Source organism: Bos mutus, chromosome 22, assembly GCF_027580195.1.
Source record: "Bos mutus isolate GX-2022 chromosome 22, NWIPB_WYAK_1.1, whole genome shotgun sequence".
NCBI classification, from domain to species: Eukaryota; Metazoa; Chordata; class Mammalia; order Artiodactyla; family Bovidae; genus Bos; species Bos mutus.
Window position 1 is genome coordinate 38,976,200 of NC_091638.1, and position 21,636 is coordinate 38,997,835.

Sequence of the window (21,636 nt, forward strand, 5' to 3'; positions counted from 1 at the left end):
CAGGAGAACTTCAGAATGGGTAGACAGCCATCATTTCAAATGACAGAAACTCACCCCCTTTCATCATGATAGAGGATATCTTTATTCCACACCACAAACTCCAACCCTGACACTCAAGTCATATGAGGTATTGTCATCTTCGTGATTTAGCCCTTGACATGTCCTCCCAGCCCTGCAACCCCATGACTCCCAGCCCCAGGCTCACGCCACCCCACTGCACCAGCACTGCATGCCACCCCATCCACGCTAATCCCACACCATTCTCTTACTTAACTCCAGCCTTGGGTTTCCCATTGAGATTCTTTTTGACCACCTATATATTTTCTTATGAGTCAGCTTCCAATAAGGAATGCAGCCTCGATTCTAACGGCTGGATAGGATCTTGACAGAGCCAGGCTTTAATGGATTTCTGGTTTCTAGTCTGGAATGTAGAGAGCTTGGAAGGCATGGGTTTTGTTGTCAAAATAATAAAAAGGCTGAACAAACAGAAAATCAGCAGCTCTCCTTAGATCCATCAAGGAATTTAAGTCACAGGGAAAACCACTGTACCCAAATTTAGAGAGACAGACAGAGAGAATCACAGCCTACTGGAGCAAAGACTGGGAAAAGAAATTGCTCCTGGATCCACATGGGGTTCCATGTACTTAGTACGTCACTTTCAACAAAAATGATGAGAAGATACAAAACACAATTCGAAGAGACCGAGCAAGGATCAGAATGAAGCTCGGATATGGTAAAGATGTTGAAATTATCAGACTGGAGATTTAAATCAACTATGATTAAAATACTAAGGTCTCTAATAGCAAAAAGAAAAAAAAGTAGATAACATACAAGAACAAGAGGGTAATATAAGCAGAGAGATGAAAACTCTAAGGAATCAGAAGGAAATGCTCAAAATCATATAGCCAGGCTCTTATCTTTAGGATGAAAAAATATTAGTCTCCCTGCCCTTATTATAGAGATAAGTAAATTGTTTGTCCAAAGGTTTGTCCAAGATCACATAGCTAATGAGAAAACTAGGATTGATAGGCAGATCTTTGTACTCTTATCTCCTCTGGCCTTCATTCACCAGGCATTTATCGAGTGTTCCTTCTTCAGTGGGCAGAGCTAAACACTGGACTGCCACAGTGATGGGCTTGGTCCCCACTCTTATAAAGTTTTTGGTAAAGAATTTTCCTGTACTTCCTCTTTCACTTTGCCAAAGAATGTAAGTCCAGGTGAACCCAACATTGTTAAATTTCTCTTTCAACTTGAATTTCATCTCCAAATGTGCATATGAGTGTGAATAAAGTCACAATTCATTGAATCCATTCCTTCAGGAAATGCTTACTGGACATGCACAACGTGCCAGGTGCTGTGCTCGGTGTTAGGGACACAGCCATCCTTAGACATCGTGGGTACACAGGCACGAACCCTGCCCTTGCGGGAGTTTACATTCTTGCAGGAGGAGACAGACAAGAAACCAAATAAAGAAGTGTGGGTAATTAATTGCTTCTTGGTAAAGTTCTAACTGTCCACTCATCCACCCTCTTTCTGGCACTTCTGACCTTTCTTTTCTGAGTTACTGGCAGTTCCTTTGACTACGCTGGGGACGCCTTAGTGGGACAGATTTGAGGGGAGAAAGTTAAAGCTGAAGTTTGGACACATTGGATTTCTGATTGCTGGAGAGGAACTGTTCCAGTGGAAATGTCAGGTAGGCAGATTGGAGCCTCCATCCCTCTGCCTCCTGGACAACCCAGTTTCTACAAAGCAGACACCTCATTTGTGTAGGCAAGAGGGAGTTTAGCTTTAGTCCATTAAAGGCCCCGAGTCACATCCTATCAATTAGCTTGCATGAAACACATCATGGTGGTGCAATTGATTTGCTCGATGTAGAGTAGCACGCCGTCTGCCTTGAAAGGCAGGCCAAAAGATTTTAATGTAGTTGTCTCCAGGCAATTAATAACTTTATCCCTCTTAGCAACAGGACCAAGGGACTTTCATTCCCTGAAATGACACTTCTCCCTTGTTAAAGCCCACAGTTAATTTTACGAACCACACCAATCTAACACCCAGCTTGCATGAGCCCTATACCTTGAATAAATGCAAATCTAGTCTCCGTGGCATGAATGATGGCCTTATGCTGAGCATTGCCATGGCAACTAATGACATCATTCCCCCCCACACACCAAACTGCACAAAATCCTATTCTCCAAGGGTCCTTAATTGCCTAACATGGGTGTGTTCTTGGCTTACTCACATACGCATTCATAAATATCATTCTGTTGTCAGAGGTTTGCAGTGGATGTTTACTGTCATTTTGGGAGGTATATTCCCTTTGTGGCAAATGTTGTTTTTTGTTCATGATGGGGGTGGGGGAAATTCTAATGAAAATTACTGTGTGTATTTGATTAGCAACATTTGTTGATAACATATGGTCTGAGGAGGCTTCTGCAAATAAGAGGCTTTAAATAGTAAACAGAGATGGGACTGCGATGGAGCAGATGCTCTCTGAGCACATAGTAGAAGGTGGCTTTGCCCGTAGATTCCTCCCTTCCTCCATCCTAGCACATCCCTCTCCCCTTTTCTACCCCATCCCAGATCAAAGCGTTCATTTTCAAAGCAGCAATGCTGTGGAACAGGTTTGGAAAAATAACGTGCTGTGACTTTAAAAGTCATCTCCATCCTTCCTCAAATATGAATTATCTGCTACTCTTGTTTATTATTTGATATTAATAATGATGTAGTGTGGCTGAATGACTCAGCCAGCTCAAGTGGATCTGAAAGCAGCATTTGGACACCACGTGTCTGAAACACGGTGATACCCAATCCCCAGGTTTCCTGTACACCAAGAGCCCCAGCGAGAGCTCGGGGAAGGATTCCGCGCAACACGCTGAAGCACCATGCGGCGAGCTCTCCTTGTAAGTGCGTGTTTACAAGTTTATCTCTGTGGATGTGCTCTGGTGAGCATACTCCTAATCTGCTAATGAAGATAAAACATTTCCGTTAGACTGAGCTGGTGATTGAACTGTGTGTGTTGGAGTGGTCAGCAAACGTTTTCAGTACAGAACCAGAAAGTAAATACTTGAAGCTTGTTGACCATAAGGTCTCTGTCGTAACTACTCACCTCTGCTTTTGAAGTGCAGAAGGCTATTTGTAAATGGATGAGTGTAGCTGTGTCCTAATAAAACTTTATTGTAGGGCATTGAAATTTGAATTTCATCTAATTTTCATGTGTCCCAAAATATAACTCTTCTTTAGATTATTTTTAGCCACTTGAAAATGTAAAAACCACTTTTAGTCCATCAGCCATACATAAGCAGGTAGTTAGCCCATAGACTTTAGTTTACCCGTGGTCTGTAATCCTAACATGGAAGGCTTACTTTTTTTTGGTGCTTTCCATGAGCTGGATATTGAGTTGAACACTGTATATGCAAATAGCTTATCTGCTACTTATCCTTCCATCCACCCTCTAGGATCAGTACTGTTCTTAACCCAGTTACAGATGTGAAAGGCGAGGCTCCAACTCACACACAACAACTGTTGTCATTTCTGGACATGACATCGCCCTAAGTAGAATATAACATCTGTAAGAGCAGCACTGACACCTCATTCATCTTTGGATCCACAGCAGCACCTTGCAAAGTGATTTGTACATGGTAGACATTCAGCAAGTGTTCTCTAAATACAGGAGGGCAAAGTACAGGTCTGCGTCCTAAGCAATGGAAGTCAGAGCTTCATCCAACACCAAGGCACATATAGTTTCTTCAGCTGTTCTTCTGTTTGTTCTCCACCCTCTTGCAAAAGGTATTTGATTTGGAATGAACATACATGTCTCAGTACACGTTCCTTCATATTTGGAGGCACCACTGTGGGTGATTGCATTTGCACAGTCTCTGCTTGTGTTGCTTCTGGTTGAAAAGACCAAAAGTAATGACAGTAGTTCATTTGGTAACTTGGTGACACTTTCCAACATTATACTGTCGGCACCCACCTTGTTTCCAGGCCTCGGCCTTGTGAGCTAACCACTCTTGACCTTCAAAGACCTGCTCCTTGCTCATCAGAGTGCTGTCCTTGCTGCTATGTCTTTTGGGTCCCCCCTTCATGTTCCCAGACACTGTATTACACTTCAGAGTGTTGGTGCTCCAACAAATCTTCAAGGAGATAAAGCCCTCTCTTTGCCTTAAAGGAGGCAGTCACACCCTTGGGTATCTCCTGTGTCTGATCTTTTCAAAAATCCCCTGAATCTGGTGACATGACTCTTCTGAATTTGTCACATCTTCCTAGTCATTAAACAAATGTTTGTTGTATGTTGGGCCTTGTGTTTGGTACAGTAGATTTAAAAAAAAAAAAAGTCATGCTCCTTGCCCCAAGATATTCATCTAGAGAGGGAGCTAGACACACAGATGATTATCAATTTTAACACAGCTTAGTGAGTCATGGAGAAGCGGTCAAGCTCTATGATGCATGGGCTTTATGATCAGAAACTCTGAGTTTGAAGCCCAGTTCTGGGATAGCCTGAAACCCTGGCCGAGTTACTTAACCTCTCCAAGTCATAGTTTCTGCACTGATCAAGTGGCAATAATTATAGGATATGCCTTACAGAACTGTCAGAAGGATTAAATGAGATAATCCATGAAGAGAGCTCAGCCCAGAACCTGGCAAAATAAGCACTCAATTGGCGACTGTTTTTAGTGCTTTTGTGAGCTGGTTGTACAGTGTGAGTGCAGTAGCAGGTGTGATAAGACCTCAGAAGAGGGCCACCTCACCCACTTGAGTTTATGTACCCTGTGTTCAGGGAGAACTTGGTTAACCTTCCCAACTGCTGCTTGCCATAAATACTATCAACTTCTGGTCTTTTCCAATCAGAGTGGAATTTTATTTCAGGCCTGTGAAGCTCTGAGAAGAGGTATTCATCTTAATAGCCACAGTCAGTTCTCAACAAAGGAAAAGAAATGAGTAGAGAAGAAGGCAACCATGAGAAACAGATTCATTTATCAATGTTTGGCTCCACCATAAAGACCAGGTTCCACCACTGATTGATTTGTCTGCAGGGTATGTAGCACTCTGTGAAGCATATTGAGCATGTGAAATAAATTCAGAGTGGTCTCATCCTTTCCGAAACAGAACTCGGCCTTTGAGTTACAGAGGTAGTTGATGTTAACAGGATCCCGACACCAAGGAGTAAGTTGGTGGCATTTGGGAGGAAGGCAGCTTGGCCACATGGCTAAAAGTTTGGGTGGTGGAGCCAGAATGCATTTGCTCGCTGTGACCTTGGACACATTACTGTCCCCTCTGAGCCTCAGTTTCCTCATCTGTCACTAGGGAGGAGATCATTATAAGCATTTCACAGGATGGCCAAGGGGGCTTAAAAAGATAAAAATACACATTTGACCATAGGAATGTGTGACCAGCACATACTAAGCTCTCAGGAAATATGAGCTGTTTTTGTTATATTCAGGTCTTTTCCATGGTTGGAAAAAAACAGAGTGAACATTTCCATGACTTTTTTCCCAGAGGGGAGAGGGGCAGGGAAGGTGCTGATAAGTAAATCTCCTTGGGGTACCTCCTAATAGGAAGCATTGCGGAAAGGAGCTGGGAGTAGTTTTCACAGAGTCTTGTGACTGTGACGACCTTCCCGCTGACCACCACCATCACACGTTCTCTGACCACACTAAACAGACTGGGTGGCCTTGGGCTCAGAGCCTGATTCATGAGCTTCTGACCCCTGTGGCTGCGCAGGCCCCACACGCAGACATTTGGTATCATCCATGCTCTTCATTCCTGTCTTGAAATTCTTAATTCTTTTATCTTTGACCTTGAGTCAGTTAAGTGGGGTCTTATGGAATAACACACATGTGTTTGAACAGAGGAAATACTCAGAGAAAGGAAAACACTATATTTTAGTGTCTTTAGCACTTTTTCCTGCCTTTTGAACAAAAAGCCCACATTTTCATTTTGCGCCAGACCCTGGAAATAACATAGCTAGTCCTGATTACACTGAGGGCTTTCTCTTTTTTCCTGCTCCACTGGGCCGGGTCACCATTTTGAAATCTGGGGGATAAGCTGGGAGTCTGTAGCAACCAAGCAACTTGAGGTGAGCCAAGGGCCATGGTAGGAAGCCAGGGGCACAGCTGCAGGCCTGGTGGAAGGGAAAGGAAATCACTGGTCAAAGGGACAGAGTTGTCAGGACAGCCTCCAGTAGCTTGAACTCCATCCAGCTGATGAGGTCTCAGAGACCTTGCCGTGCCCCACAGTCTGAGTCATGTTGAATGCCTCATGAGCTGAGCAGCCTTGGGTGGCACCAGGGGTCTAGGCAGACTGGGTTTGTGCCCACCGAACAGGCCAGAAAAATCCTTACACACCAGTGTCCAGGACAGTGTCCCAGGGATCCAGTGTGAGGAATGCCCAGGGACCTGGGATCAAGGCCTCTTTGTGACCGTAATAGAGTACCTCATTTTAGAACACTTTTGGTTTCCAGCAGGAATCTTCCTTATTTCCTTGACTAAGCATGATAAATGCCCAAAGAAATTCATAGCACAATTAACATAAATAGTAATGATCACTGCAAAACTGTTAATAGTGCTTGTTATTGAATATAACATTAATAGCAGCAAGAGCTATAAATGGGAATTAAGAGATTTGGGTTCCAGCCCAAACTGATCACAGTTCACTGGAATAAAATGGACAAGATCCTCAAGTTCTTAGTTTTCTCATCTTTGAAATAGGCACAGTATGAACTTTTTACCTTGTGCAGTAGGAAGGGTAAAGTCCCTCTTGTTTGTTCAGCAAAGGGTCAGATACTTAATAAGAGCTTAATACATATATGTTGAATGAATAATGCAGAAGATCAGTGAGTGTCATGGTTTCTAGAATACATCTGTGTATCCTTATTTGCGGAAGGAAGGTAGGTAGAGTTTGAGGGGCTCTTACCCTGTCCCAAGCCTGCTGCTATTTACTGTTTATAACTGGTCTCTGAAATTGTGTTATTTTATCACTAAGAAAACTGAAGCTCAGGGACATTGACTCGCCCAAGTCCTACAGTTTGTCAGTGACTTAACAGGATTTGAATGAAGAATGTTGGGTTCAAAACCTAACGCCTTGTCATGTTGCCTTTGCTGGGACAGAAGCTCCCCATCTTAGGAGCTTGGGAGGAGCTGCAGTAGCTGATGACCAAAATGAGGTGCTTCCATCTAAACATCTCACGTTTTGCTGTTGCATTTCACCTGTTGCTGCTTGTCCTGTCTCATGTCCTCTTCATGTCCTCTGCCTTTCTCTCTGTGACTATGGTGTTTCGTCAGTGGTTCTCAAACACTTGGATCCCCGTGGAGCTGGACATCCCCTTGTCTCCATTTTTTGCTCTCTTGCCAGCTCTCTAGGTACCTCATGTTTTTGAGTTAAGTTAGTGAGATTTAGCCTATTGTGTACAACCATGAGATTAGAAGCCAGGGTTCCATCATTTACAAATGAAGAAATACAAACAGCCAGCAAACATGGAGTAACATAGTCAAGCCAGCTATTTACCACAGAAATGCCCATGAAAACAAGGATGACAAAATTGGCCAGATGAAAAAAAGAACAGGGATACCCAGAGGAGGCAAAAGCCTTGTGATTTGCGCTGTCCTTGGAGAAGGCAATGGCACCCCACTCCAGTACTCTTGCCTGGAAAATCCCATGGACGGAGAAGCCTAGAAGGCTGCAGTCCATGGGGCCGCTGAGGGTCAGACATGACTGAGCGGCTTCCCTTTCACTTTTCACTTTCATGCATTGGAGAAGGAAATGGCAACCCACTCAAGTGTTCTTGCCTGGAGAATCCCAGGGACGGGGGAGCCTGGTGGGCTGCCGTCTATGGGGTCGCACAGAGTCGGACACGACTGAAGTGACTTAGTAGTAGTAGTAGTCCCATATGGTGGGAGGACAGTCACCACCTGTGTGGAAAGCATTTTGGAAATGGACGATCACTTCCAAGCTGTGAAAGTCATCATTATTGAGCACAGTCCCCACAACATTGTAGGAGCACTACCGTGTTTGTTGATGAATGAATGAAGAAATGATCTCCCATCTAACTCCCTGATTCCCAAGGAAATACACAGAAATGAAGTTAAAAAGTAATGTCCAACCCAATCTCAGAAATACAGCAATGGTTAAATAAATTATGATGCATCTATAATATTACAGTCATTAAAAATAATGTTCAGTGAGTAATCCATAATATGGAAATTGACCGTTACATAGGCAAACTGAGAAACGTTTCTGTACAAAATTATATCTATTCCCATTTCCTAATTCTGTAAAAGAATATATATTTGCATAATTTATTTATTCAACAAATATTTGTTAAGTTTTTTTTGTGTGCTAAGTACTGTGGTGATGCAAGATAAACAAAATACACAGTCATGCATTTATGGAGCTTACAGAATACGAGAGGATCTAGTTACTAAATGTTCACCACAGTAAATCAGTCATTACAAATCTGTGATTCTTAGGATAGAAAATTAAACAGTACGTTCAAGAGAGTTTAACACTGGAACCAATTGAGACTGGGAGTTCAAGGGACATGGTCTCTGGGAAAGTTATTTAAGCTGAGCCCTGAGGAGTTAACCAGGTGAGGGGTATGGTGGAGAGAAGCACTGCCAGCAGAGGGAGCCGTGCAGGCAACAGCCTGGAGGAAGCATGATGAAGAGCCCATGACCCTCTGGTGGATGACAGGGAGACCGTACCAGGGGTCTGGATGGCCTCCAGTGCAATGGAGCAGGTTCCACGGAAGGGTTTAGGGCAGCAGCTCGGTGTAATCCACTCAGCACTTTAAGAAGATCACGCTATTTCAGGTACAGAGTGGATGGAAGTGGCTCTGTGAGAATCATGCGAATGAATGAAAAGGTCACATGTCAGGGGCATGTTAGGGGCCCATGTCAACCCAGACTGGCAGATGCCAGGCAAGCCAGGGGCTCCCCTCTCGGGAGATCCACTATGGTTCCCAGAGATTGGTGAGTGGGGAAGGGGGTTTCCCTCATCACATTCTTCCACCTTCACTCCTCTTTAGCAGTGCTGAGCTCCAGCCATTGCTCTAGTCAACATATCTGTGAATGTCAGTGGAAATAGGATTCCCTCCCTCCCCACTACTAGTGAGGTCTCATTGTAAAGTCGTATGTTAGCTCCAGCCAGAGGAAGCGCCGTCTTTAAATCTAAAGCAGCAGTTTCCAAGAACTAGGGATTGATTCATAGGCTACAAGGAAATGTTAGCAGTTACCCTGGAGTAGTTTGTGGGGAAAGCAAGTGCATGGGACAAAGTTCTCACCAACTTGATTTCATGCTAATTCCAAGTGATTCCTTCTAGTGCTCTGTGAAGACCCCTGGCAACTTTCTGAGCATCTGTCTTGCATTTGTCTAACAAGTTAATTAACACTTTTTGTCATTCTGGCAGCTTGGGAGGGGAGGGAAGAGGGATGTGACAGCCAGTGATGATGCCTCGGGTTAACCCTGTGTTCACCCAGCCCAAGAAGAAGGCAGGCCTAAGTTGAGCATTGTCACAGTGGGGGGCTCCACGATGACCTCTCTGATTCTGTCCACAGCTGGGGCACCCAGGGTGACTTCTCTACAACCCACGCACTGCCCGCTGTGAAGGTGAAGCTGTTCACGGAGAGCACAGGAGTCCTGGCCTTGGAGGACAAGGAGCTGGGACGGGTAAGTGCTCCCTGCAAAAATGCAAACACACTTAGAGAATACATGTAGGAAAAGATTTAGGATTTACACTCAGTTGATTATCAGCAGTGTTTTCTACCTTCGTTCCTATCTGACGGGAGTATTCAACAGTCAGGTGGAATGCAAGACGATTCGTCATTACAGAGGAATAGCTCACTTGTGGCTGGATGATTAGTGTCCCGGGTCCCGCCCGTTCAATACCAGCAGAGGCCAGCACCGACTGTTTTGTCCACCAAAAAATGCCCCCCACGTGTCTGAAACATCTCAAGGGGTGGTACCAATCCCTGTGAGTACCACTGAAATAATAATTCTTACTTGAATCATTTCTTTTATGAATAATTTCTTCTTTCATCTCCGCTACTGACTGACTCTGCACCAAACAGCTAGTATTTTCAGAACTCCAGTTGACTTTGTTCCTTGATGGCCTAAAGTGCTTCCGTGACTCCATAGTGAAATCCGAGCTGTAGCACAATGCAGAGACGCGTGTGATCTGGCCTCTGCCCACCTCCCCCTCCGCCTCATTTTCTGTCACCCCGCCCCTCATCCAGGTGCACTGGCATCACTGGCCAGATGTTAGTCCCTCACGCATACCAAGTTCCTTCTCATCTCAGGAGGTTTTCTCTCTGCCTGGGACCCTCTTCCACCACCCAGCCCTCCCAGAGGCTGCTTGCTTCTCTAATAAATGCCGCCGCCTCCTCGGAGAGCCCTTTGTGGGCTGCCCATCCTCCTTCCTTTACCCCCTCAGTTCCTTCCCTGTTCACAGCCTGCAGAATTTATCACTGAGAGAATTTCCAGAAATTTTGGCTTCTGTCTCCCCTACTGGACTGTAAAAATTCCAAGGAGATAGAAAGCAATTTTGTCCTTTAAAAAAAATTAGAGTGTAGTCAGCCTACAATATTGTGTTTCAGGTTTACAGCATGGTTATTCAGTATTTTCATAGATTATACTCAAACTGACAATTATTATAAAATACTGGATATATTCCTTATGGTGCACAGTGTACCCTTGTGTATTATTTATTTTATATATAGTAGTTGTACCTCTCAGTCCCCTACCCGCTTTTTGCCCCTGCCGCCATCCCTCTTCCCACTGCAAGAGAGAGACCATGAGCATGAAACTGGACATTGTTTTGTTCGCCACCCTATACCTATACCTAGAGCCCAGCACGTAGACTCTTAGTAAATTTCATTTGCATTGGTTGAATGCATAATCCCTTCTGACAGCTGTGTGACACAAACCAAGACATTTCACCTCTCTGAGCCTCTGACACATCATCTCTGTAGGATAGGGACGGAATACCTCAAGGCGTGCCTACGGTACACGCGCCGAAGAGCACCAGGAAGAAGACTTTAACCAGACTTTCTTTTCCGTACCTTTGTTTTTTCATTTCCTTTAACTGGTTTTCATCTATAGAACTATATAGAATCATATTACTAGGACTTGGACCACAGATGGAAATAAGGCAAAAAGTAAACAAGACTGATAGCAAAAAGACCTCTTCCCCACATACACACCAAAGAAGGGGGATTAAAATAAGAAGAGGTTTACCTGTTTTCTTTGTGAAATGACAGATACTCATTTCCATCCCTAGGGAAAGAGACACACAGGGTAGGGGAAGGAGCCTGTCTTTTCTTTTTCTTCAGACCTTTCTTTCTCCATGAAGACTCGAATCAGGAATCATGAGTGTCTCAGAGACCTAGGATAATAGTGTTAGTAGACTCAAGTTCAGGAGGCATCAACCTGAGCCCATTCCATGGGCCTCAGGAGCCTCTTGAAATTGTTTACAGACATTGGGGCAGGGGACGTAGTAATGCTTGCTAATCCAAGTGTTTGCCAGCTTCCTAAAACAGTTTCCGCTCAGAAAAGTTAAAACCCACTGGTCTAGTCAAAGCCTTTTACTTTATAGATGAGAAAACCGCTTGCCATGGAAGGCAGGCTCCTCCGGTGCGTGCACGAGCACGCACACACGGCCACCCGCTCATTCGGGACCCGTACACTGTTGGGCGTTTCCTGCTGGCCAGGCCACAGCCCCTCACTGACGTTTCATCTGAACCCTAGGGAGAAGGTGCCAGGAATGATGTCACCTCATCTCTAGGGCTAGCTTTACTACACCATTTTGTTCTTATGCAAAAATAAAACTCCTCTGCTGTTGGGGTGAAGACCGTGAGTTTGCCACAGCCCCTCACAGCCATTAATCTCTTAACAAATTATACTCTCCTCCAGTCTCATTACAGATTCTGCCAGATAGCAGTTTACTCTTCCTTCCTGCCAAAGAAACTTTCCCCCTTGCAGTGGAGCTGGCCTGCCTGGCCCTAGTGCTGGTGGGGCGGGCGCCCTCTGCTGGCAGCACCTCCACAGGCAGCAGCTGGGTGACAGAAGTGGTCTTTTTAACAAGGGGCAGCAGAGGATGAGATGGTTAGATAGCATCACCCACTCAGTGGACATGAATTTGAGCAAACTCTGGGAGATAGTGGAGGACAGAGGAACCTGGTATGCTGCAGAGTGAAGCTGTGCAGTCCATGAGGTTGCAAAGTCAAACACAACTTAGCAACTGAACTACAATAACAAATAGCCAATTAATGGTGCTTCCCAGGTGACTCAGTGGTAAAGTATGCACCTACCAATGCAGGAGATACAGGTTCAGTCCTTGAGTCAGGAAGATCCTCTGGAGAAGGAAATAGCAACCACTCTAGTATTCTTGCCTGGGAAATCCCATGGACAGAGGAGCGTGGTGGGCTGCACATATAGTCCCTGGGGTCACAAAGAGTCAGTCACGACTTAGTGACTGAGCAGGCAGACAGAGCCAGTTAACAGCATTGTGGTGGGTTCAGGCGCACAGCAGAGACCCAGCCATACACGCACATGTAGCCCTTCTCCCCCAAACTCCCCTCCCCCTGGATGGTGGGACTGGATGGGAGGGGAGTTTGGGGAAGATTCCTTGGACCCCTTGAATAAGTGTTTCTATGTGTTGATTCTTCCCAAGTTTATCAGGACACAGCCACATTCCAAGATTCTAGTGCTATGTTCCTTCATGTAGTAGTATTTCATTGGTTCTATTCATGTTTTTATGTTTCATTTTTATTAGTCTTGCTAACTAAAAAGTAGCTCATTCATATACTTAAAAAAAAAAATAATCTAAATGGATATATAATGAAAATGGATGAACCCACCCACCTAACTTTAGTATCTTTTACCAGAGAAAAACCTTGTTTTTGATGTGTTGTGTGTTCTTCCCCAGATATTCTTAGGAAGTACAAACTTAGTCTGGACAAACATATTTGAATATATCTCTCTTTAAAAAAAGAGAGAAAAAGAACGTAGTTGGATATATATTGCTCCACACTATGCTTGAAACACCAGGATATTTGGAGATTAATCTGTATCACCACATACTGACTTCCCTCTTGTTTTCATAGCCACATACACTATGCACATGTATTTATTTAGATTGTCTCCACTCTCTGGCTATATAAACAATGCCTCTGTGAATTACCTTAAGTTTATTTCTTTCCATGTTTGTGTACATAAATAGGATAAATTTCAAAAAACTACCTTGCTGAATGAAAATTGAAATTTGAAAGATACTACCAGATTGTCCCCTAAAGAGTGTATGTGCTCAGTCGCTCAGTTGTGCCTGACTCTTTGTTGCCCCACTAACTATAGCCCACCAGACTTCTCTGTCCATGAAATTTTCCAAGCAGGAACACTGGAGTGGATTGTGACTTCCTACTCCAGGGGATTTTCCCAACCCAGGTATCCAACCCATGTTCCTTGGTCTCCTGCATTGGCAGGCAGATTCTTTACCATTAATACCAACCGGGAGGCCCCAAAGAGTATACCCCAATTTATAATTCTCAAAAGGCATGAGGGAATGTCTGTTTGCCCACACTCTTGCCAACACTGCAGTTCTGTCAAATACATTCATCAAATAGGATTGCAGGCCTGCCATGTCTGGTCATTTGTGCCATGCACAGAGCAAACAGGAATGACAGGAAAAAGTCCATAACCTCAGAAAATGTAAGGGATGGAGACAAAAAAACAGAAATTACAGTGTTGTGTGGTGAGTGCTCTGCTAGAGAAAGATACCTAGGGAACACATGGCAAGGGGATATATTCTAGTCTGAGGAGCAGAAACACTGACCCAGGAGAATGCAGAGATCAGGAGAGACTTACAGGCTAAGTGTTGGAGGGGATCAGCCGGGTAAAGGCTGAGGGTAAAGCCATCCACCAGAAGGATCTGTCTGGATGCCCAGGTAATGTAGGGAAGCTGGGGCCGGCTGGCATGCAGCTTACTGCTCAGGATGGCGTGTGTTCCCACATCAGCATGACCACATCAAAGCACAGCACACATGGACCGCAGCTGAGATGACAAAGTGCTTGATTAGCAGCCTGGAATGTCTAGATGAGGTGTCTGGACTACTCAGGACTCTTGTGTGCTCATGTGCCCCCAGAAGGACCCTAATAATTCAGTGGGGCTGACACTTACAAAGGGTTTGGCAGCCTGTCGGGCACATGGCAGGGTGGGGGTGAAGATGGAGGAGGACTGCAGTGACCTCATCTTGCCATCCACCCTAGAGATGAGGTCTCCCCAGGGAGTGATCAAACGGGAAGAAGCCTTTGTAGAGCGGACAGTGATGATCTGTGGCCATTTGTGTCAGCGAATGGACAGCATATTGCCAGTGGGAAATGTGCCCAGGATCCATATGGTGGATGGCCTGTTAATGAGCTCTGGGTACACAGTGCCCGTTTCGATTTTGCCAAATGAGCAGAAGCCGAAGGAGGCCCTGGGCCTTACCTGCTGCTGTTCTGGCCCTGGTGGTGTTTCCCTTATCAGCTCCTCCCCTTCCTGTTTCCCAACTCATCACCTCTTGGGCCAAATGAGCACAGCTGATAAGGTCAGCTTCACCAAGATCAGCAGGGCCTGCTCTCTACCTCCACAGTCTGGGGAATCAGGATGTGGAACCTGATGGAGGTGGCCTAGAGGGACAGGCGTTATCTTGAGAGATAATGAGAGATCTCTACAACCCAGTGGCACTGTGACTGACTTGTTTCCTTCCAGTGGCCCAAGGCATGCCACAGTTCCCTAGTGCCAGGTAAGAGAGCTGATAACATTTTGTGATAGAAATTTCAGCTAAATCAGCCCTCACAAAATGAGCAAATGACCAAAAAGATTACTACAGAAGAGCTATGATTTACAGATGATACTGGTATTACAAGTCTGGCAAAAAAATGTGAAAACGGTGGAGGTGACATGAGTCCTGCTAATGAAGAGTTCTGCCATCCATGTCATGAGATAAAAACAATGCCAGTGTGGATGTCCATCAAAACAGTATCAAATTTTCCAGTAAGTCCTCTTGAACCACGGATTGACATCTGGTATCACTAACAGTGAGCCTTGCATTACCTTTACACAGATAGCTAATGATAGTACAGAGCCACCAGCATTAGCAAGATGTTTAAAACTAGAGTTTGAGAGTACTTCCCTGGTGGTCTGTGTTTCCATTGCAGGGGCACAGGTTCAATACCCAGTCAGGGAACTGAGATCCTGCAAGGATGGCAATGTCAAAAAAATGAATAAAATAAAAAATCAAAACAGAAGTTGTTTTTTTTTTTAATCTTTAACCCTTCTTTTAAAAACTTCTGTTTGTGCATGTTTTAAAATATATGTAATGCAGTATTAATATAAAGTAAAGATACAGCATGTAAAACATACATGGATATATATTTTATATACATTTATATTAGTTTTTATATTACTAGTAATCTATTTACAGGATTTTGGCTACTTGCTTAAAAAATTTTTACTGAAGTCTGTAATGATCCAAAAATGTTGGCAGCCTCAGTTTTGAAAAATCAAGCCTTCTTGTATTTTAATCAGGTCATTAGACCTTCAGTTCAGTTCAGTTCAGTCACTCAGTTGTGTCCAACTCTTTGCAACCCCATGAATCACAGCACGTGAGGCCTCCCTGTCCATCACCAACTCCCGGAGTACACCCAAACTCATGTACATCGAGTCGGTGATGCCATCCAGCCATCTCATCCTCTATCATCCCTTTCTCCTGCCCCCAATCCCTCCCAGCCTCAGGGTCTTTTCCAATGAGTCAACTCTTCACATGAGGTGGCCAAAGTATTGGAATTTCAGCCTCAGCATCCGTCCTTCCAATGAACATCTAGGACTGGTCTTCTTTAGGATGGACTGGTTGGATCTTCTTGCAGTCCAAGGGACTCTCAAGAGTCTTCTCCAGCACCACAGTTCAAAAGCATCAATTCTTCAGCACTCAACTCTCTTCACAGTCCAACTCTCACATCCATACATGACCACTGGAAAAACCATAGCCTTGACTAGACGGACCTTTGTTGGCAAAGTAGTAACTCTGCTTTTTAATAGGCTATCTAGCTTGGTCATAACTTTCCTTCCAAGGAGTAAGTGTCTTTTAATTTCATGGCTGCAGTCACCATCTGCAGTGATTTTGGAGCCCCAAAAAATAAAGTCTGACACTGTTTCCCCATCTATTTCCCTTGAAGTGATGGGGCCAGATGCCATGATCTTAGTTTTCTGAATGGTGAGCTTTAAGCCAATTTTTTTACTCTCCTCTTTCACTTTCATCAAGAGGCTTTTTAGTTCCTCTTGACTTTCTGCCATTAGACCTTAAAAGGACTCAAATGTTGGAGTTATCAAGAAGGTACACATTCTGTTTCATCAGAAAGACAGAACTGAGTGGATTAAAAAAAGGGTCAGGCCTAGAATCAGAAGGGGTCAAAAATCAGCAGGCAAGACACATCAAAGTGGGCTGATTTTATTTTCCTGCTGCTATCTCCTATTCCGCTCCGAACTCTTGCTCCTCAGTCCCACAGGAAGCTGTGTGCTCCAACCCTCCAAGTGCAGGCCAAGCCTGCATGACTGCACAGAGAACGACACAGCCTCTGGAAGGCCGGAGTGTCCAGCCCTGAGACTCTGACTGCCTCCTCCCTCGTCCTCCTGCACACTGCAAGGGGCTGCCTTTACTGCGCCTGGAGAAAAGAGAGGCTTTGAAAACAGTCCGAACAGCATGCACCAAACCACTCTTCCATCCCAGAAGCAGAGGCCCAGCTTTTGTCATGCCTATATTTGGTTCACATTCCCTTTGTTTAGGGGGTTTTCCAAATACTTCACTCCTCTTGAATGTGTATTCCCTAGACCCCAGGTAGCTCCTGAGTGAGAACTCTTTTGTCGTATCATGCAAAAGTGGATTTACAGGAGAAGTGGGTCCCCTTCTGGCTTCACTTACGGCATCTGTGACAATGAGAGCTGGGACGGAAGACCCAAGTCACTTTGTCATCTCTGAAGCACCCTAGTGACAGGCCTTTCCTCAGAGCCTGTCCTTCTTCAAGCTGTGTGTGCTTCCCTCTAGGCCAGGACAGAGTTGGGTGCTGTGTGATGTCACATCCAGGTTGAAATGTGGGACTCTAAACCTGTCCCATCAAATCATGTCCCTTCCGTCTTTCCCTGCAACCCTAAAGGGATTTTTCCTCTCGAAATAGCAGAAGAAATCCTGAAGAATGGGGAAAGGAATAGACGTTCTCTCTGCTATAGAAGGGTGTTTCTTTCTTTTATGCAGCCATCTTTGAGGAGAGTAATGTGTGGAGTACATTCTTAGTTCTCTGTTGCTTTACTCAAAAGCATGATCACAGAAATTGTGATCCCTGCCCTTTCAGAATTAGCCAGGGAGAGAGAGAAGAAAGCCGAGAATGCCACTTCTGTCCTCAGGCCAGGCTGCATGGCACCAGTCAGCCGTGGTTGGTAGGTGGATCCTTGGATTTGAGTCTGATGTTTAAGCCTTAACTGCCTTCCTGCTGGCCATAGGGCATGGTAAAGACCCTCACTTCTCAGCAGTAAAGTTTCTCATCTGTGAAAACATATCTATATTGTGTTCCTATTTTCTGGCTAAGGTGGTTGTCTTTTTTCCCTGCAGGTTATTCTCCATCCCACACCCAACAGCCCCAAACAGTCAGAGTGGCACAAAATGACAGTCTCCAAAAACTGCCCCGATCAAGACCTCAAAATCAAACTCGCTGTCCGAATGGACAAACCTCAGAATATGAAGCATTCTGGGTAAGTGCTCCTTCTCTGAGGGGTAATTTCTTCATTCATTTCTTTATTAAAAAAAAAAAAAAAGTTGATCTTTGGAGAATGACATGGAAGAAAATATAAAGAAATATATGAGAGATTATTAAAATTCATGACTGTGATATTTACTATAGACTTCCTTAATCCTTATGATTATTGTATTTGCATTTTTGCTACACTCTCAGGATAGTTGTTTCTTTCTCCTTTTCTAAAAAAATTTCCAGTGCAATTCAAAACCTTCCCAGGCCCAGGCTGGGTGATTCTGGTTTATGAGGTTTTACTGGCTTCACAGACCTTCTTAAAGGCATGTAGATCTTTCTGACTCTCCGACACACGCACTTACACTTTCATTAACAGCCAAATCCGGGATGTGTGGGCAGTTGCCTTAGGCAACCTTCAAACAATCAATTCACATTGAATCAGTTTTAGTGTGTAGCATAGCATTTAAATTAACCACAAAGTGGAAAATTTGTCTTAAGTTTCTTAAGATTTGAGAGGAATGACCAATAAAGTAATTTCAAGTAGGATTAAAAAAATAGATAAAATGTAGTTCTATTTTATAGATCAAACCAGTGGTTTGTACAGAAAATGTTTATTGACACGTGGGTTTATATTGAGTGCTATCACCCAAAGCTAAATTGCTTGGACCCCACAAGCTCAGAAAATGTGATCACTTAGAAAGGAGTTGGGCCATTTAACTCTGATGAGGGCAATGCTTAACCAATGAAAGGGAGTGGGTTGTTTTCCAAGGATTCTGCACGTACCACAGCCAACCAGCTGTCATTCTGCTTCAAGTGGTAAAACTGACACGAAAATTGACGCTTGGTTATGTGCTAAATATTTGGGGAATTCATAAACCATATACCAGGGACTGGCCACTGGTTAAGATAGATTTAAACAGAAGCCCATGAGAGATCCAGAGGGATGAGAGGTCCAGCAGTGTGATCAGGATAAGCGGTTCACATCCCAGCAACTGAGCAGACCACGGCAGCCTGTGAGCCGCGTGAAGAGCAGCACTCTGGTCTTGGTGCTTCCAGACTCTAGGGAACAGAGAAGGCTCAGGATTTGAGGGAAAGATAGATACTTACCAGCCAGGGCATTGGAGGGAGTCAGATCAAGCAAAGGGCTCCCACAAACTAAGGACCAGGTACTGAACCTGGGCTCTGGCTTAGATTTGAGGAATTTCCATGGCATTATCTGGTGGCCAGACTATTCCTAGAGTGTGAGGTGGGATTTTGGCAAAGCTCTTCTGCCTGTGGCCGTGTAAAGGCTGTAGGGGAGTGAGCCAGGGCTCTGTATATGCTCTGTCCTTTTTCAGCCGTCCATCATGCAGGGCATCCAGTTTTGCTTCAGTTACATTAGCAACGCATGAAAATGTTTGTGATATGTTTCTGAGGTCAGCTTTTCCTCCTTCTCATATTCCTGGCGCTTATTCCCAAAATGTTAAATGGGATTTCTCCCTAAAATCTCTTCTTGTTCAATATAAACATCCTACTTTTAAGACAAAGGATTTGAGAATTCTGTTGGGTTCCTATGGCACCCAGAAACAGATTATGGGTCTGAAGCAGACATTGTCTCATAAATACTTGGTAAGTATTTGCTAAAGGAACACAAACATGAGTGAGCAGTATGGAGGTGATAAGGGCAAAGTGAAGAGGATAAAGTAGACAAAAAAGAGAATATGAATGAATATATCTGTCCTTAAACATGCTTCAAAAAAAAAACTTGCTTAAAAAGATCAGTAGCTCACCCCACTTTCTAGGCCCCTTTGAAGCTCTGAACTAGGAATTTTATAAACACTCTGTTCTTTCATCCCCACTGCAAACACTTGACACACATATCCCTTTCCTCATCAGACAAATTCCTGTTTCTTACACTCTCTTCATTTCTCTAACCAATCTGGGTTAAGTAATTTTTCTCTTGATGCATTTATAGAATTATTAACATGTTTCAGGCCATCTTGAGCTTATGGATGACAGGAGAAGTCTGTAACTCACTTCTGATGGGCTCCACAGCTATTTCAGTTTACTAAGCTGCCATTTAAAAACTACCTCTGCCAGGAAATACACCAGAAGGGCATAAAGCTGCTCTGAAAAGTGAATGGTGGTGGCCTTAAAACATGGTCTGACCCACTGCGCCTTAAAATCAGAATGACCTTAGCTACTCAAGGGATGATGTGAGGAAAATAAAAATGTTCTCAACTATATATTTTTTTGCATTTGAACTTAAAATAGCTTTATGAAGCCCTATTATATGGGGAAGGAGGATAGAAATATCAGAATAGTGTCACAGCTTAAAGAATGAGAGAAAGGAATTTTTAAGAATTACAGCTGAGATTATATTGGGTTGGTGAAAAAGTTTGTTTGATTAGTGAATACATTGTTCAATGAAGTTCTTGGTGAAAATGAAAAATAGGTTTTTAAATTATACTTAAAACTGAACGGACTTTTTGGCCAACCCAATAAATTGTATCTACTTCAATGTTTGTTAAAATTCTAAAGGAAACATTAGAATTACTATGATTGACTCTTTTTTGTGTGTGGACTATGGTTCCTGGAATGAGCCACTGGGCCATTTGAATAGCTTTCTTTATTAAATGGGAAATTGTCAGCGAGAAAATCAACACTGGTCTTTGGCTTTAAGGTATGAGTATTGGGGATGTTTAAGAATGAGCATCTCTTCAATGACTTTCTAATTTTTCATCTTTTGTATCCATTTGATGCTTTCAGGTTCTGGAATTGCATGCATTTGCATTATCTCATTTTACCCCTGAAACAGCCTCCCAAGAATTAGGTATCATTATCCCTCCATCTTAATAAATAGTCTTTCCCTTCACTCAGCTGCTCAGACCAAGACCCTTGGAGTCATCTGTGACAGGTTTCTGTCTCCCACCCTTCATCTCACCCGTCATTAAGCCCTCTTCATTCCCCCCTAAGGTAAATGTAGAGTTAGCCTCTCATCACCACCACTGCACCCCTCACTTGCTGCACTTGCCCCGTAAGCAGTTCCCTGGCTGCTGCCCTTGCTTCCTGTCAGCTGTTTCCCAATCTGAAGCCAGTGTAATGTTTTTGGAAAAATGCAAGTCAGATCCTACCACTTGAATGCTGGAAAATCTCCAGTGATTCCCCAAGCTCATTTAGAATAAAGGTCAATGTTGTTCCCATGGCTCCAAGGCCCTACCTGATAAGGACTCCACTGCCTGTATCATGGCTCCAGCCTCACAGGCCCCCTTGCTCTTCACCAAGGACTTCACGTGTACCCCCATCTCAGAGCCCTTGTCGCCACTGTTTCCTCTGCCTTGGAAGTCCCTTCTCCCCCACCCAGATATCCACATGGCTCACCTTGATTGCTGCACCTCTCTGCACCTTATCAGATGCCTTTCCTGGCCCTTCTGTCCTCTCTCTACCTTTTTCTCTCTCTCACCATTCTTTGTTTCACCAGAGCACTTACAGTCATCTCACATACCAGCTATTTCTTCATTTACGATTTTGTTATCTGTCTTCCCTACTGTACTTTGAGTTCCTTATCAACGGAGGCATTTGTTGTCTTTGTTCAAAGAAGCTAGTACAGTGCCTGACTGTACTAAAAGTTCAGTAAATTTGTTGCTGTATAAATGAATATGGACGAATGAATGTCCACTTTACAAATAGGAAAACTGAGGTTTATAGTGGTGAGCTCACTTGCCCAGGGCAGAGTAAGCATAGAGCCAGGTCTAGAATTGTGTTATTTCTTTCCATTTGAAATGAAAGAAATCAACTTGATGGAAGACCTGAAACATAAATAAAATACAAAGCTTCCCATGGCTCCACTGGGAATTCATTCAGTGAACCACAGTCCACTCAAGCAGA

General features: G+C 44.0%; 1 protein-coding gene across 1 annotated transcript in view; it reads left to right on the top strand.

Moving 5' to 3' along the window:
• The window catches only part of CADPS (calcium dependent secretion activator), a 476,711-nt gene that overhangs the window by 273,100 nt on the left and 181,975 nt on the right, over window positions 1-21,636 (top strand). Inside the window, 2 exon segments of the mRNA XM_070360581.1 lie at window positions 9,552-9,663; window positions 17,634-17,773. Coding sequence (XP_070216682.1) covers window positions 9,552-9,663; window positions 17,634-17,773 — 252 coding nt within the window.